The 17,374-nt window shown below is 40.6% G+C and overlaps 1 protein-coding gene across 5 annotated transcripts in view; it reads right to left on the bottom strand.

Moving 5' to 3' along the window:
• The window catches only part of tjp2a (tight junction protein 2a (zona occludens 2)), a 39,680-nt gene that overhangs the window by 9,286 nt on the left and 13,020 nt on the right, over positions 1 to 17,374 (bottom strand). For 2 of the 5 annotated variants that reach the window (XM_087172238.1, XM_087172239.1), the window contains exons 1-11: positions 15,857 to 16,142; positions 12,012 to 12,065; positions 8,403 to 8,527; positions 7,832 to 7,934; positions 6,060 to 6,846; positions 5,453 to 5,556; positions 3,823 to 3,976; positions 2,545 to 2,656; positions 1,138 to 1,271; positions 964 to 1,048; positions 652 to 802 (exon numbers count right to left, since the gene is read on the bottom strand). In XM_087172238.1, the coding sequence (XP_087028364.1) occupies positions 652 to 802; positions 964 to 1,048; positions 1,138 to 1,271; positions 2,545 to 2,656; positions 3,823 to 3,976; positions 5,453 to 5,556; positions 6,060 to 6,846; positions 7,832 to 7,934; positions 8,403 to 8,527; positions 12,012 to 12,065; positions 15,857 to 15,916 (1,869 nt within the window). In that variant the 5' untranslated portion in view covers positions 15,917 to 16,142. Of the gene's footprint in view, positions 1 to 651; positions 803 to 963; positions 1,049 to 1,137; positions 1,272 to 2,544; positions 2,657 to 3,822; positions 3,977 to 5,452; positions 5,557 to 6,059; positions 6,847 to 7,831; positions 7,935 to 8,402; positions 8,528 to 12,011; positions 12,066 to 13,124; positions 13,297 to 15,856; positions 16,143 to 17,374 lie in introns of those variants that run through there. The other 3 variants (XM_023399971.2, XM_087172241.1, XM_087172240.1) reach the window with 3 other exon arrangements.

The raw sequence follows: 17,374 nt of genomic DNA, 5'->3' as shown, positions 1-17,374 counted from the left end.
TCATCCACTATCAATCCTAATAAACCAAACATGACAATTAATCACTTTAGAAGAAACAGCAGGTACTAATCCTGCCTTTGATTTACATTTACAACATGGATTGTGCCTTGAATTGTTTTGTTTTTACACTATTTAAATACATTCCTCTTCATCATACGTCTTCTGTCACAATGTTTCGTTTATTGTAATCTTTAAGGAATAAGGATGGCAAATTTCTGTATTTTGATTATTGTCAAAATATCCAACTGAAAAATAATAAACAATGAATGCATCCTAATAACAAGTATTGTGCAACCTGATTTAGCTTATTCCACTGTGTCAGAGAGCATCACTGTCCCAACCCTATTAAAAACATCAGTGAACCACACTGTTACACTGGGTGACATTTTTCTTCATCATGAAAAGTAGGAGCACTGTTTTTATGTAGAAGCAGCTCCACAGACTAATAACGATAGCGACTTTCACAGTTTCTGGAAAGGAGCTCAAGGAGTATAGAAAATCACCAGTCTCATTCTTTAACCATCAGTACCATAGTACACACTGTTCAGAGCCCAATCTGGATCCTGATTAACACCATTCTGCATCTTACGCTATTGAATCATCTGAACATTTTATCTACAGGTTTTGAATGTGGGATATAAGAAGCCTTACCTTCATGATCTGGTCTCCTGTGCGGAGACCCTCCTGCTCAGCCGCGCTGTCCTCCTGAACGCCGGCGATGAAGATGCCAACATCATTTCCTCCCGCCAGCCTCAGACCCACGCTGTCACCTTTCTGGAAGCGCACCTTCACTGTATTTGGGCTAAACGTGCCAGCAAAATTTCATCATGCAAAATCACAAAAAAAAGATGGAAAGGAAAAAAAAGACATTAATATACAATTCTGAAGGATTAAGAGCCCAGAGCAAACTGAGAAAATCAGTATTGTGACAGAGTTATCCTGAATAACTTGTGAGATACTGACCCATACACTTCCTGGTCCTCTATGCTTGGCTTTACTGGCACTCTGGGAGGAGCATGAACCTTTGGGGCTGCAGTGACGGCTGGTACTACATAACCAGAAACCAACATGTTAATGATTCAAATCAACTGGTGCATTATTAAAGCTTTATACATTCAAAGGGAGAAACATGTTCACCTGGCGGTGTTTCCGGTCGTGGATCCTCCCTCTCTGTCTGCAGAGGGGGTGTGTCTTCCACGGTTCTGTCAGGAACTCTGAATGGTGTTGGCATGGCACCCATTTTTGCCAGCCTGTTGGGTGGCTCCTCTCTGCTAAGATCACAAATACAAGAATCAGAATATGTCTAATTACCAGCTGTTACAGCGTGGCTGGTATTGTTTTCACCCTGTGTGTGTGTGTGTGTGTGTGTGTGTGTCGGCTTGTTTTTATACCCTAATGGGGACTTCAACCTGAATACACACTCATCCATGGGGACTTGAGTGACTTAGAGGACAAAAATGAATTTGGTTTTAGCGTTAGAATTAGGTTTTTGTTGTGCCAGGGTAACGGCCTGGGGTACGGCAATTAGTTGTGATGGTTAAGGTTTGGGGAAGGAGCTAGAAAATGCATTATGTGTGTGATGAGTGTTCCCCACAGGGGAAGAGAAACAAGTTTGTTTGCATGTGTGTTTGTGTGTGTGTGTTGACATGTCTTTCTATGGTTGTGAGGACATTTTGGCCGGTCCTCTCAACTTCAAAGGGCTTTGTGAAAGTTAAGACTTGGTTTTAATATTCAGGTTAGACAGACGAAAGTCAGACAAGATTGTGTGTGTGTGTGTGTGTGTGTGTGTGTGTGTGTGTCATCATGGAAAAATTTGGTCCTAGAGACACCTACTGTAGCAGGAACTACCAGAGGCACTTTGAGTATTGTGGCATGCGTTTATATGCGTGTTTGTCACAACCAAGATACAGTCATGAAACTTTAACGGTGTGCAGTTGACATCAAAATGAAGGCTGAGTTCAGAGATGGGTGTGGTCTGACTCATGAGTACTGAATACTCTACTATAATACTGTGTAATTATGTAGTCATGGCTGGAGTGACCCCATTACAAGATGGTCTCTAATGGGACATCCTGGAGACAGATGTCAGCATCAACGCCCATGACCACAAACCCCAGCCCCAATCAATGCAGAGAAATTCCTCCTCATATTTAGATCCAAGTTTAGAAAAAAAGCACAATTATCACCACTGGAATTCTTTTGATTTAATATGATGGATTGACTGAGCTTCATGAAGCATAAATCAACATAATCCTGCATTATCCTGATTTTTTCTGCTGTATTTAACAACAAGCAGATAATACAATCACAGGGGATCTCTCACTGAAGCTGGGCTCCGTTCTTTTGTGGCTTTTATCACAATCTAAAGATAATGTTGAGGCTTAAGCAAAACAAATTCAACATACTATGAGCTTTAATTTATGAAATTACTTCAAAAAGGAAATTTCACAAAGACACTGATTTAACCTTTTCTACATTTCTATAGCTCCTGAACACAACCATGTCCTAACTCTTAAGGGGACGGAAAATTTAACGGAAACTTACCTGGGCTTCTCTCTAAGCCTCTCATTGGAGGAGTGGGAGGACAGGTCAGAGTGGTGGCCCCGCCTGTCATCCTGTGGCGAGTAGGAGCGGTAGGACTCGATCTCTGAGATATCTACAACACAACAACAAATATATTGTAACCAACAAAAGACTGAAGTGTCTGCGGGGGTCTTTTGTTTTTGTTACATCTTCTGGTTCTGGTAATAAAAACTAAACATCCGGAAGAGTAAAACACCTATATTCTGTTTGATGCACCTGCATTTTTAAATGACTTTATGTGGCTTTTACGTGATTCAAATTGGCCTCAGGTCATGAAAGCAGAAAAACACACGAAGGTCAGATCACTACTCATATCTGATGGTGCTGGTAATTATATTCACTACCGGATTCTTGATCATTTACAAGGAACACTGAAGCTCAACAAGATGATTAACTGTGACATTTAGGGAAAAAAGGAAAAGTTGCATTTCTGTGCACAACAGGAGTGATAAAGCACTGCAATATCATTACAGAGATAAATTAAGTGGAAACACTTGAGGTGATTTCTGACAGAGCTGGAAATCGTCATTCACACACACAGTCAGACCCAGAGATCTTCACAGAGACGGATCCTGGACGGCAGAAACCAGACGGCTGCTGCGGTGCAAACCTTAACATAATGAAATTCTGTCATATCCAATAGCAGGATTATGATGGGGGATTAGATCACCCTGCCAAAGGCGAGTGGGCACTTTCACACATGCAGACACACAAACACACATGCACATGCACACAGTGTGAGTCCAAAAACCAGACAAAGTGGGTCACAAGTCTTCCGGCTATTACCCCCTCCCTGCAAACATTTGGTCAGTGAACAATCCACTCACACCACTTATCTAGATTGGTTCCAACCAATCGCAGCACACCATGTAGTCATGTGACATTAAAAACAGGTATAAAAGAGTGAGTGATCATGGCGATGGAGGGAGAGGAAAGATGATTGTTCGGTGAATCTCTGGTTAGCTCTGTGCTTTTTCCTGCTGTATAAAATATTTGTACAATTAATTAATGTTTAAATAAAACTAAAAACTGATGAGTGAGTAAAACCTTTATTTTTATGAAGGGAAAACAGATTTGATGGACAAATACAGCAACAACAGCAACAGCAATAACATTTCCACAGTTGATTCATATGAAGTTCATATGCAGTGGGTGTGTATATGTGGATGATGGCCACTCGCCAGGTTTGCCTTTACACTGGATAGGACCTGCTGCTTTTCATTTTCGATTGTCTCTCACCATCGAGCTCCGAGTCACTGTCGACCATCGGGGGGACTCGGATCAGCACCTGCTGTTTGTCTCTCTGCACCACCAGCTGCAGCTTCCCGCGAGACTTCTCAATCAGCTTCCCCGCGTCACTGAGAGACAGATTTTCTGTCACCGTACCATTTATCTGACAGAGAGACAGAGGAGACGGTCAGATGACTATCAAAGGAACAGTACGAGTCCTAAGAAGTACAAATAGTTTTGTTATAGAGAGGGATCATGACAGAGGTATATGACTAGGGTTGAGCTGATGGATGATGATCTCGGTGATCAACGATCATCAGAGTGATCACAGAGAGCTTATGCCTGTGCTAACAACCATATGATATTATCAATATTTGTAGTATCAAATTAATATTAACTTTGGTCATTCATAGTTCGATGGCAGCATCCTCCCACATAAGAGTCTTGCAACACTGACACGCACACACAGACACTCCAACCAGCTGACTGTCATTAATATGCCGTTTGTTGTGTGTAGGTGCGGTGCTATGATAAACATGGAGGAGATGGATACAAAGACAGACAGAACACATGACATATGTCATGTCCTAACAGGGACGTGAGGGTATTCGAGAAAGAACGAGCGTAATGAACAAAACTCAGACTCTCTTGCTTGCTCTTTCTCTTTTGGTCACTCACTAATAGGGTAACGTAACCTCCCTCTCCCTGATCATATTGCCTATCGGTTATTTCACAGGGTCCTGATAGGACGGTCCGACTATGGATAAGATTACGCGACCCTAAATATGACACTTCCATAAATCACTAAATATACAGGCAAATCTCTGATCCCTTCGCCAAGCTGGAGTTTACACCCATGTCTGTCCAGACTCATATATTATATGTATTAATGGAATCTAATAAAAAGGTATTTTATCATAAATGACGTATGAATTCCTGAGGTATTGGCAAAACACGTGTTTTGTGAGGTCACAGAGACCTGCACACCACACCTTTACCACAACATCCATCCTTATGTTGCAGGGGGCTGGAGCCAATCCCAGCTGACATTGGCTGAAGGAGGGGTTAACCCAGGACAGGTCGCCAGTCACGCTCACATTCACACCTATGGGCACTTTGGAGTCGCAAATTAAGCTAACGTGCATGTCTTTGAGGAGGAAGGCGGAGTACCTGGAGAGAACCCATGTAGACAACATGCAAACTGCACACAGAAAGGCCCAGACCCGGGATGTGAGCCCAGAACCTACTTGCTGTGAGGCGACAGTGCAAATCAGGTAATGTCTTGAGTGTTTGTGACACGTAATGAAATTCCCGGGCGCGTATATCGCGTTCACAAGAAGGACAGACGGATAGTCGAATACCTGTAACTAAAGCTGTCGCTGCCGGAGGCATTCAAACATTAGTTGTAGTTTTAGTCCAGCCACAGGGGCAGGGGAGAATTCATTGAGAATTATTTTGATAATGGAACGAGTCATTTATCAGGAAGCTTTATTCTATTTTACATCAGTGTAAATTGAATATCTCTGAGCTTTGGACAACTGGTCAAACAACATAAGCTTCTTGGAAACATCCTTTTGGCCCCTGGAACCTTGTTATGGGCATGTTTCACTATTCTGCAAAGGAAACACATTGAAAATACCTTCAGTATAATGTCCCCTTCCTGCAGGTTCCCATCTCTGCTGGCAAGTCCTGTGCTGGTCATCTCCTTGATGAAGAGCTGACTGCCCAGACGAAGGCCGTACTCTGGGAAAGATGGAAAGAAAAAACAAAACAAAGCATAATATCAACACACAGGCTATACAACCTACATTTGTTAAACCTGACTCTACTCTGATGAGTTTATGGTTAAAACGGAGTCTTACTTCCACATTCTTGATGTATTTTACAAAACATTTTGAACCCGGGCCGCTGTGACAAGGACTCAACCTTGACACAAGGTATGTGTGTTTAACCAGGGAGCTGCTTTTGAACATATACAATCTTGGTAGTTCAAGACTTAACTCATTGTCTCTTGAAAACAGTTAATTACTTTTTTTGTGGTCTTTCTGGTTTCAAAATGGTCGTTGCCAGATAGGGTTGTCAAAGTACTTGAAGTGATGGTTTTAGACTGATTTCTTTATGTTCTCACATACTCTTCAACACTTTGTTTGCTCCACTTGTTAAATGCGTTTCGGTACCAAAAGTCTAATTTCAAATTTTAGCCATCACCTCCATAACATCAGCAACAAGGTTTGTTTGTTTCTCACCTTCGTTGGGCCGGTTCTTCAGCAGCAGCACATTCATTGGTTTGTCCAGCGGATCCAGGTCCCGGACGGGGCGGGGCAGAGGGATGGGCATGGCGGCAGGTGATGGTGAGCGGTCCAGGCGATCCCTGCTCCCACTCCGCTTCACCGGCTCATCATATTTCTTCGGGTCACTGGGGATGCGTTCCCGCCCTCGTTCAAAGCTGTTGTCACGCCCGTGGCCTCGTCCTGGGCTGTGGCTGTCACGCCTGTAGCGTAGGTCAGGGCTGGTGCGGTCCAGCATTCGTTCACTGCGGTAGCGTCTGTCTGGGCTGTACTCGCGATCAAGGGCTCGCTCACTGCGGTAGCGGCGATCTGGGCTATGCTCCCGGTCTAATGCACGCTCACTGCGATACCTTCTGTCCGGGCTGTAGTCACGGTCAAGGGTGTGGTCGCTCTTGTAGCGGCGATCCGGGCTGCGCTCTCTGTCCAAAGTGCGACCTCTGCTGCCGTCTCTCCTGTACTGCCGGTCTGGGCTGAGGTCTCTCTCCATGCTCCTGCCGCGTTCCCGCCGGTCGTAGTCCCTGTCATAGTCACGCTCACGTGTTTGGTAGCCCGAATCCATGTAGCCTCCGCCTCGCTCCCTTTCCAGACTATGATCCCGCCCGCCGCCACTCCGAGCACTGTACACACTGCGGCGGTCCTGCTCGTAGTTGTAGTCATCATTGTAGTCGTTGTTGAAGACTCTGTCATCAGGTGACGGGGGACGGTTCATCAGATTGACCGGAACCTTCCTGGGTCTCTTCACTGTCTGCAGGTAAACAGAGACAAAGAATATTTTCATTAAAACAAAAAGGTCAGAGGTCACTGTGACTAACATATTCATACAGCTTATTTATATGTTTTGAGTATATATTGTATTTGTAACATATTGTTATGTTTGTAGGAAGTAGTACTAAGAAGAAAGACAATTTTCCATCCAACTGTAGCAAAACTTTCAACCTAGTTTCAAAAACATTGTCAAAAGAAAATGCAAATTAATGAGTGTTTAATTGCTTCATCAGGATTAGTAGCAGGCTGTGCTATTTCTCAAGTCAGGTGCCATTAACCCAGTTATACCGGATGCTGTGCAGCGCAACATTGAGTCTCCTGCTGGCTGCTGCGTAGCGCAGCATTGTTGATTCCTCGTCATTTTCATGACGCATGCAGCATATAAATATGTTAAATATGTATAAATATGTCATGAAAATGACGAGGAATCAACAATGCTGCGCTACGCAGCAGCCAGCAGGAGACTCAATGTTGCGCTGCGCAGCATCCGGTATGAATGGGTTAAACCACCAAAGAAGAAGACAGCACAATGAAATTGCGTGATTTATGGGGCACCAGTCAAACCTCAAACAAATAATAATGACGTGAAAACATTTGTTTGTGTGAGACAGAGTCTCTGCATCACCCCACACTGATCTGATGTTTCAGTCTGCTGCCATTTTTCATCTCTTTAGTGGACGTTTAAGTCATACGCTTCATGATTTATTCGTTAAGTCTCACTTTGACACAAAATACTTTTATTCTTCCACCTCAGCCAAGAGTAAAAATTTTTTCTGTGATGATTTTATTTTTTTCTAATTCCTTGTGTTTCCACTCAGGATTTTAATGTCCAATTGGAGAATGTGCTTAAAACAAGTGAATATAAACGCAACTTCAAGATCACATGGTATGCAACTTTAATAAGCATTCCTTTAAGTATCAAAATAAAATTAACTTTCAAACAACAAATCAACAGCTTTACTTACAATTTTTGCCACTTTGCCACACTTCCTGAGGGTCTGGACAGCAAAGGAGTGGATGGCCCCCTCCATGGGGATGGCGTTCACCTGCACCACTCGGTCATTCTCACTAAACACAAACACACACTCATGTGACTAGACCCAGAAAGTCATATTTGGAATGACCGTTAAAAGACCTAAAATAAAAGACATATTTTTTTATAAATTTTTATATTATTTTATGAACCATAAAATTATGCTGGACAGCTTTGAAGTTTTTATTAATTTACTAAAAATAATCTGTATTTTTTTATACATTTACAGGGGCTTTATTAATAAAGTAAATAAGTGAATAAAATGCTATACTTACTGACTGATTTAATGAGTCATGGGTTTGTTTTGGACAACTTTCTAAAGGGGTTAGTGTAACCATCATGGATTATATAATTTCATATGGCATTATATCATAAAATAGTGAGCTCCAGATGGGAATTAAATGGTTAAATACGTTCACTTTCCACAAAAATCTACATAAACAAAGATAAATATGTAAAAACAAAAAGCATGTTAAAATTATTAAATCAACAACAGTACGTACAATAACAAGCCATCAGCAGGTCCGCCCTGCAGGACATCAGACACCACGATGGACGTCTCGCCACTTTCATCGTTCGGGTTGTCCCGCCCCCCTGACACTGCGATACCAAAGCCCATCTTTGGATCCTGAGAGCAAAGAGAGAAAACATATAAATCATGTTGAGCCTATTCTGTGTGTGTGTGTGTGTGTGTGTGTGTGTGTGTGTGTGTGTGTGTGTGTGTGTGTGTGTGTGTGTGTGAGAGAGAGAGAGAGAGGTCCTGTAATCCCTGTGGTGTGTGTCAGCCTGCACTGATCACTGATTGTAATTACACTAGAGTCATGTATGACTCTGCAACAGTTCAGTGGCTGTTTCTCCATCTTCTGTAGCTTCATCTATAGTGTGTGGTTAACAACGCTGCTAATCCGTTAATGTTCTCGAGTTCATGAGCGTGCGTGTCTGTGCATGTTAACAAGTACTAAACACTTTTTTCAAGGTGTCATTTTAATTTACAAATAACTTAAAGGCTCCTTCTTTTAGAAATGTGTTTGGACTCCAAGTGATTCTACCTGCCACTGCTCCAGTTTGCACAGATGAGATTAGGACAGAGATTTGATGACCTTCTCTCTTTATCCCCTCCCTTCCATCTGTACTTAAAAAAAAAAAAAAAAAAAAAAAAAAAAAAAAAAAAACCACCACACAATATTCACCACTTCCCTCTGTCTCTAGCAGATGGCCACGGAGGCAGAGGGAGGGAGAAAGTGTGAGCAGAGAGACAAACGCAGGCAAAAATGAAGGAACACAGGAGAAAAGATATAAATAATATAAATATTGAAATATTTAGTGAAGAATCAAATAATTATCAAACAGAAAAAATGGAGAAATAGATTGTAACTGTCAGATGTCCTCAAAATGTCAACTTTTGAGGTTGAGTCTAGATTTTAGCTCGAGAGTACAGCATGTCTGACATTATCTGATTTTTGAAAAGGTCTTATGAGCCCAAGAGGCCTGAGGATCTTCTCTACCCAGTAGGAAAACAGACACATAGTTTCTCAACAGGAAAATCACTTCAGTGGTAAGAATAATAATATTTAAATGTTAGAACAGAAACAGTCAAGCCAAGGAAGCCTGCCACCACTGTGTTACATTTCGACCAGGGCTGAGGCACAGAAGATGGGATTTAATGGTGTAGAACAGGTTGTTTCTGTGTTTGTTTAAAATAAACAGTGTGTCTTTAAAGTTTGATATTAGCTGTATTTTTCTCATCAGTCAGATCAGACCTGTCAGGCATGTCTCCAGTTGCCAGGAAGTTAAAGCAGAAGATTGCTTAACGTCTTCTCCTCCAGATGTGTTCACATACTGCCTATATTACCTAATACCTACTTGACATTGCCAAAGACAAACATTTTCATCATATCAAGTCTTGCTTTGCCAATTAAACTATGAAATCTAAAAAACTGCACCACTCAAATCTCTTCCTGTGCGTTACTGGAAAACATGGAGGGATTCATGTTTGTGTTTGCTTTTCATTCAGTATAATGTGACTACACAGAGAAAACAAAACACATTCACAAACAAAACAAGTTCAACCGTTGATTCAACCATACACTTTGGGTGTGCTACTATTTGAACATAGTTAAACTGATTTATAATAATTGGAGAACATATTCTGACCTCAGTGATTCATCGTTATGTCTGTATTCTCTGTTCATCAACAGCTGTTAACAATATGTCTGCTTTATGTGATGTTTTATATTTGCCTGGTGTGTTTTACATGTTTTGTGTGTTATGTGCCTGTTGTATTTGCTTGTAATAATATGCTTGTAATATATTGCAATGATTTTTAAGGTTTATGTTTGTGTATGTGTATTCTTTTTGTTTGTTTTTATTTTTAAATTAACCCGAAGATATGAGGTATATTCTGGTCAAGGAGCAGATGTAATGTAATGTAATGTAATGTAATGTTATGATATGTGATGAACATTGCAATGAATGTGCGGGACTCTGCAGCAGCAGAGAGGTCATGTTTAAAGAGAGTACTCAGTTGCCAAATGGTAGAAGAGAATAAAAAGTGGATGTACAGAGCAGAGTGTGACAGCTGGCTGTGGAGGGGCTGAGAGTCAGGGGTCACATGCCTGCAGCAGAGGACCTTTTGCTCTAAATCTGCTTTTCTGGCTTCAGTGAACTGCAGCACGAAACAATGAGCTTATCACAATGATTACCTAAGCTCAACTGGTTTGCTCTGCTCACATAGTCGTACACGTGTTTAACATGAACAACAGTGCAGAATCTGGTTCAATTAGCCGTGGGCTAGATGTGGTACAAACGTGACATATTCAAAATAATAAAGATGTGAATCAAGAAGCTGTAACATGGCTGGAACTACTGATTATTTCTACTATCACTTAAAACGTATCACTAAGTATTGGACACTGTTAAGTACCAAAAGATGGCACCCACTTTGCCAACATTTAAGATTTAACCCAAACTTGAAAAACTACATTTTTTTGGACACTTGTGGACAATGTCTGTAAAAATATTATCACCCTGTACAACAGTGGCTTAATTTGCACATTGAGTAAAAAGAAACATTAGCATTCATTTAGAGCACTCTGGTCTCCACTGTGTTCACCCACTAGTTGCTAACTTTGTCTCTCTGTCATTTGCAGCTGAGTAAGTAGCACACAGTGGCTTTTTAGGGCTTTCTCGAATACTAAATCTCCTCTGTTTTAATTAGAGACCAGCAGCAGGGACGCCGTCATCATGTTGATGTTTTGACCCATGAGCACTCAGTAGTTATTACTACATTATTACATGAGTACTCAGTACTCATTGGTCATACCGCACCAATTTATGACCTGAGCCTTCATTGTGCAACTACACACCTGTAACGTTTTGTGACTGTATCTTCCACAGTTGTGATGTCATCGCAGTGCCATTATTTGTCTACAGACATATACACCTGCCAGATTACTCAAAACCATCTCTGTGGTAGTTCCTCCTACAGTAGGTGTTTTCACGACCACATTTTGCCAGGTGAAAACAATACAAGCCTGGTAATAACGTAGTACTACCGAGTACTCATGTAATAACGTAGTGAGAACGACTTCTGGGTCTAAACATCAACAGGTTGCCTGGCATCACGGTTGGTGTGATCCAATGGTAAGACGATCTCTAGGTTAATTTTTTTTTAAACATATCACCTACAGATACATCAGTATGAGCCTTAAATACATGTGTAGTACAGTAGGTGTGTGATTATACAATAAACTTACAAGATACAAGAAATATTACAGACGACATGACATTGGTGTCCTCAGTGGTATCTTTGGCCCTGGCTAAATCATGGGGTCCAGGTGGCCAAAGTTGCTCTTCAAAGTGTTTGGCAAATTTACCAATACCTTGAATAAGACTAATTTATTACAGACATTTTGATGATTGCCTAAGTTTTCTCTGGCTCTCCGTCAAATGACAGGAGAGTGCCTGTTACATGTTTAGTCTGGGCGCTCTTTACTGACTAGAACGTGTTAATTTAAATGCTCTACCTGTGGACCACTGGGAATAACAGCCCGGGTTTATGGCTGTAATGTAAATAATGTAAATCTGGTGTGTTTGGGTGCAGGTGGACTCACCCTCTGCAGGGTCACAGTGTACTGCTCCCACACAGTCTCCTCCATGACCGGGTTCTGTGGAGAGAAAGGAAAGATTACCATGGTGGGTTTTGTTTCACTGAACAGATTAATAATGTATTACATGATGTAACGACAAAGCCAGTTCATTAGCCTATGTTATCGTTACACAACTGGCAGCTCCCAGAAGAACAATGACAGGTCTCTGCACGGCTGTTTACAACAAGTTTGAAACTTTTGACTCGTGTTGATTAAATATTGATTAGAACACTTGAGCATCCACTCGCTTTCTTTAAAAAGCACTTAAAAATAATTCAGGATGGAAGCGCTTCTTCTTTTGACGGTTCAATGAAACCACCAACAGGTTAAATCAAGCGTAACAACTTCTGGTCAGTTAACAACCAATAAACTGACAACTCTGCAAGGTTTAGGACGGCAACTTACTTTTAATTTATTAATCAATTTATCTATCTCAATTATTTTTTGATTAATTGTCAAGCCTAACAAGAGAAGCCATGGGCCAAACCACTGTCTTGTAATTGGTTGTGTTGTCTGACAGTCAAACATACAATCATCTGAACCAAAGAAAAACAAACAAACCTTGGAATTGGAGAAGCTGAAAACAGTATCATCCTTTCATTTTCTGAACTCTACATAATCAAATGATCATCAATCCTGTTTCCTGTTAAGCAACAGATCAATTAATCCAATCAACCCATCGGTCCTAATGAAGTACAAAGTAATTTTTGTCACAAATATTTCATCATTTAAGACCAAGTGAAAAGCTGATTTCCAATATCCAAAAACACAGACCATACCACAGTTTCTCTATAAAATGAACCATGGGTCAGTTTTGATTTTGACAAACTTTTTACGACATTTTCGACCCTTTGAAAATATCATAATTAATTTTGATCGCAAATATTTATTTTACAACAGTTGGTGTCACCTTTCTGCAAATTCAGATCCCTAATTTCACAACAAAACTCAACTTTTCTAGACAACATCTATACAACCAGTCACTTTGCTTAAACAAAAACACTCATATCCATCCATAACAGAACCAGTCAGGTCAACTTGCCCAAATCTGAGCCATGTTAGCAGAATTGCACTTACGAGTCCCTGCAGGATGCGTATGGTCTTGACCGCGTGGGCCCATTTCCTGTGCAGGCTGAGGACAGTCTTCATTGTTGGCACTCTCCGTTGTTTCCTATCTGCTTCTCTCCCTGTTCACCGCCAGCGGTGCTGTGGCAGACTGATGTGCGCCACAGCCTCCTCCATGGCCACAGCTGCACAACCACCAGCAGCTCTCTCCCTGCATCTGCCCGCCTGCCTGCCTTTGACGTAAGAGGGATTCTGCTGGCCTACATTCAGCACAAATCCCACCGTCTGCAGTGTAAACATACAGACACACCAACTCCTGCACAGGCACGCGGTGATTAAACTCCTGAGTGTTCATCCATAAACACAACAACAAATCACACAAAACATCTTACGATTTGATTCCTGCTCAGTTAATGAGATACAACAGACAACCGTCAAAGTTTTAGACATGATTTACACATCTGCAAAGACAAAAAGTCCACAAATGTGGGCAGGGTACAACTTTATGTTACTGACAGGACAATGGTTGAGATTTTAAGTTGTTAGGTTTTTCTGGTAAATCTGTGTGTCGCTGACATCTCAGGCCCAGGCTTAGTGAAATGGGGGCACGACTCAGGCTGGCAGCTAACCTATCATAACCCACTTTTTTGATCTTCTGGCCTACAAGGGAAAACCAAATGACCAGTGGCAGCAGCAGAGACACTACAGAGAGCCAAGAGGACTGTGTGAATGAAAACAGACAAAAATTACCTATAGAGTACAGAGCCGATGATTTTTGTTTTAGCTGCCATTTGAAAAAATTGTCCATATGGAATTTCATCTTAAATTGCTCTTATTAACCAAGTGGAGACAAAATCTTCTCGTCGAATAATTGTCCATTGTTGAGTAAGAAACTCTCTGTTCACAACAAGTGACAAATCAACTTTTGCTTCTGCTTATTTATTTTGACAACCCTTTGCACCAGACAGGCAAAAAAAACTTCAGCAGAGGGGAACAGTGTTAATAGAGGAAACATTCAATTCATGGAAGCAAGATAAATGACTTAGAAGCAGCTGATGAAAGTGCTTCTGCCAAGGCCAAACCAGTTTTAATCAGACTGCCTTCTTGTACAATGTGATATGATTGTGATAGCTGCTCGCAGGCAGGCCTGCTGGATAAGTCGTATTCTCCCGAGTGTGGGCCATTACATAACAAAATACAAGCACATTTCCACTAATGAGGAGGGAGGTTGAAATACTGGGTCATCCGCGCAGGACGTGACTTATTTAGACAAAACAAATTATTTACAGACAGAGTAGACTCCAGAAACATAGAATGTCTGGGTAGATTTTAATCAAAACTAAGTAAACTACACAAAGATAAAAGCCTCTTTAGGTCACATTCATATTCAAACATAATACAAAATCCTAGTCATCATTTGTTTTCTTATTCTATGGTCGCAAAAGTGATTCTTAGCAGTGGAGAAATACAGTTTAATAGGAATTATTACATACTGTATGTGCACTATACAAATGTATTTTCATGTATATTTAATCTTTTCCATTTAATTCCTACACAATTTCTCATGACAAATGACACAATATTTTTGTATGTATATGTTTATAATATCTATGCAAACTAACGCGTTTGTATATCAGTGTTCAGTAGAGCTGCAATTAACAACTACTTTTTTATCTGTCAATCTACTGACTATTTTTTCTAATTCATTGTTTCATCTATAAAATGTCAAACAATGCCCATAGTGATGTCTTCACATCTGTTGTTATGCCGGACAATCAGTCCAAACTCCAAAAATATTCGGTTTACAATAATACTTAACGAAAATGGCAGCAATTCCTTAAACACTAAAACTGACTGACCAAAATTGTTGTCAAATATTTTTCAGCCCATCAACTAATCAATTATTCAAGTCATTATTCAAGAAGAGCTCGTATTGTCTGAGATACTAACAGCACCGACACCAAGGGAGCTGGACATGTAATAGAGAGAAAGAAAATAAAACGGATTTTTTTTTCTGAAACTGCACAGAAATGAGAAATTGTGTAGAAATTTTACTGCACTGTATAAGATGCTGAACTCCAAAAATTGAAAAAAAAAGACACCTAAACCACCATGCAATGAATAAAACAATTACTTTAAAAATTAAAATAAGTACCCACAATCCTTCATTCACTAGTCTGAAGTTACTGCTGAAACCTTGTGCAAGTCTGCCCCCTCCTGGCGACAGAGCTGAGTTACAGCGTGAGGCACAACAAAGATCAACACATCAACACAGCAGGAACGAAAAGCCATTATATTAGACTTGGACATGTGTAGCCTTTAGTTTGTAACACACTACGGCCGTATCGCAGTTATTAAATAACCTGGAGAACATAGAGAAGTATAGAGGATAATTAAAAAGGATGCAAAGATGTTTTGACCACTGGACAAACAGCGCACTGTTATTGAAACCAGACAAGAAACGTCGTTAAAAGTCGATACATCAGCTGGAGTAACAGCGATAAAACAACATTTTACGCAGGGTTTATTAACTTTGAACGTGTTTCTTAATGTACCGATAGCTGACAGATATAACAGCAGGTGCAGCAGGATGCAACAGGCTTCAAATGGGAAACTCCGGATAACTTCTTTCCCTCAAAACTATAACTTCACACACAAAACACCGTAACAGCAACATATCAATGCTACTATCTGTCGACTTCTGTATTTATAAGTATTGTGAAATTAACTATGTTTGTACTTACGGCGAAATACTGAGTGGCATATCTGCTCAGAGAGAGCAGCCCCCCTCCGTTTACTGGCATCACGCACTTTGAACTGTCCGGGACTGGTACTGAAGATTTAAACAAAACAGCTACTACTTAAATGTTTCCAGTCGGATGTAGACCAATTCTGAAGTAATTAAAAAATCCAGACTACAAAAAATGTGAAAGTCTCGTCTTCTTCACATTGAATGACGCACTTTTCTTGATAAAAACATGAAGAGTAGAGTTTCAGGGCAAAAATTAGCGCCGACTACTCCTTGTTCGGCTCAGATTATACCAAATGAAAGCGGGGGGGAGGATTATAATTTAGGAACTGTGATAGATAACAGGAAAAAGAAACAACATTAAGTAAACTTAACCTCGTTTGATAAAAAAAAAACAACGATTTATTTAGTTATCAGTTATAACGAACCACTGAAAGCATCATAAATATTTATATATATATATATGTGTATGTATGGAGGGGGCTTACACCTCTAATACCGCCGGGATGGATCAGTCCAAAATTCCCATTGATTTTTAGGGAGCCTGCTGTGAGGCTCCCAGACAGACACACAAAAACAGATTTAATACGGCATACTGCAGTTCATAATTCTGAGAAAGACAAAAGACTATTTAAAAATAACATCTATGTAGACAGAGGGAATTCATTTGAATTGTGTTTTAGAGTGTATAAAACATTTTGCATGGCCTATACTTTGACCAACTGCCTTCCAAAGGCAAAACAATGTTAGTTCTGGGTCTAAAGTTTGTATAGCAATGAAGAGGTACAGCTAACATCCAGCGAAGGGATGAAACCATACATTATACTCCTGAGCAACCACCAATACTTCTAAAGAGGTATATAGCTTATTTACCTTTTTTTTTTTTTTTTTTTTTTAAACACATTGCTTTATTTTGCTTTGCAAGAGAAAGATACACTACATGGTCAAAAGTATGTGGACACCAAAAACATTAAAGCCATAAATTTGGAGGCTAGCTGCAGGGATTTGCTCCGAGGAAAATTAATGGGGTGCAACACTTATGTTAGGTGATAATAAGGTCAGGCTCACAGTCGGCAGTCCAGTTCATCCCAAAGGTGTTGGATGGGACGTTCTACGCAGGCCTGTCAAGTTCTTGCTCTCCAAACTGGTACAAACCATTCCTCTGGCTTTGTGCAGAGCAGCATCTTCATGTTGAAACAGTAAAGTCTTCCTCAAGCACACTATTGTCAAAATTATCACTACATGCTGTAATAAGATTTCCTTCCTTACTTACGGTTCCAAACCATGAAAAACAGCCCCAGACCAAAAAGTACACAAAGGTATGTGGTTCGCCACTGTAGAGCTATGTGAAAAATGTAAGGCTCTTATACATGAGCAGCTGAAGCAAAGGTCTGGGAAAAACTAGACGATCATGTGCAGCTGTACCACAATAACCTATTGTTGTTTTTCTCTCTCTCTATTTCTGTGCGTGTGTGTGTGTGTGTGTGTGTGTGTAATACTATCCATTCAAGCC

Source organism: Seriola lalandi, unplaced genomic scaffold (genome assembly GCF_002814215.2).
Source record: "Seriola lalandi dorsalis isolate HSWRI2012SDOR001 ecotype SW California unplaced genomic scaffold, Sedor1 jcf7180002052129, whole genome shotgun sequence".
Taxonomy (NCBI): Eukaryota; Metazoa; Chordata; class Actinopteri; order Carangiformes; family Carangidae; genus Seriola; species Seriola lalandi.
Note: the sequence above shows the minus strand (reverse complement) of the source record. Positions and strands in the feature narration are given on the sequence as shown.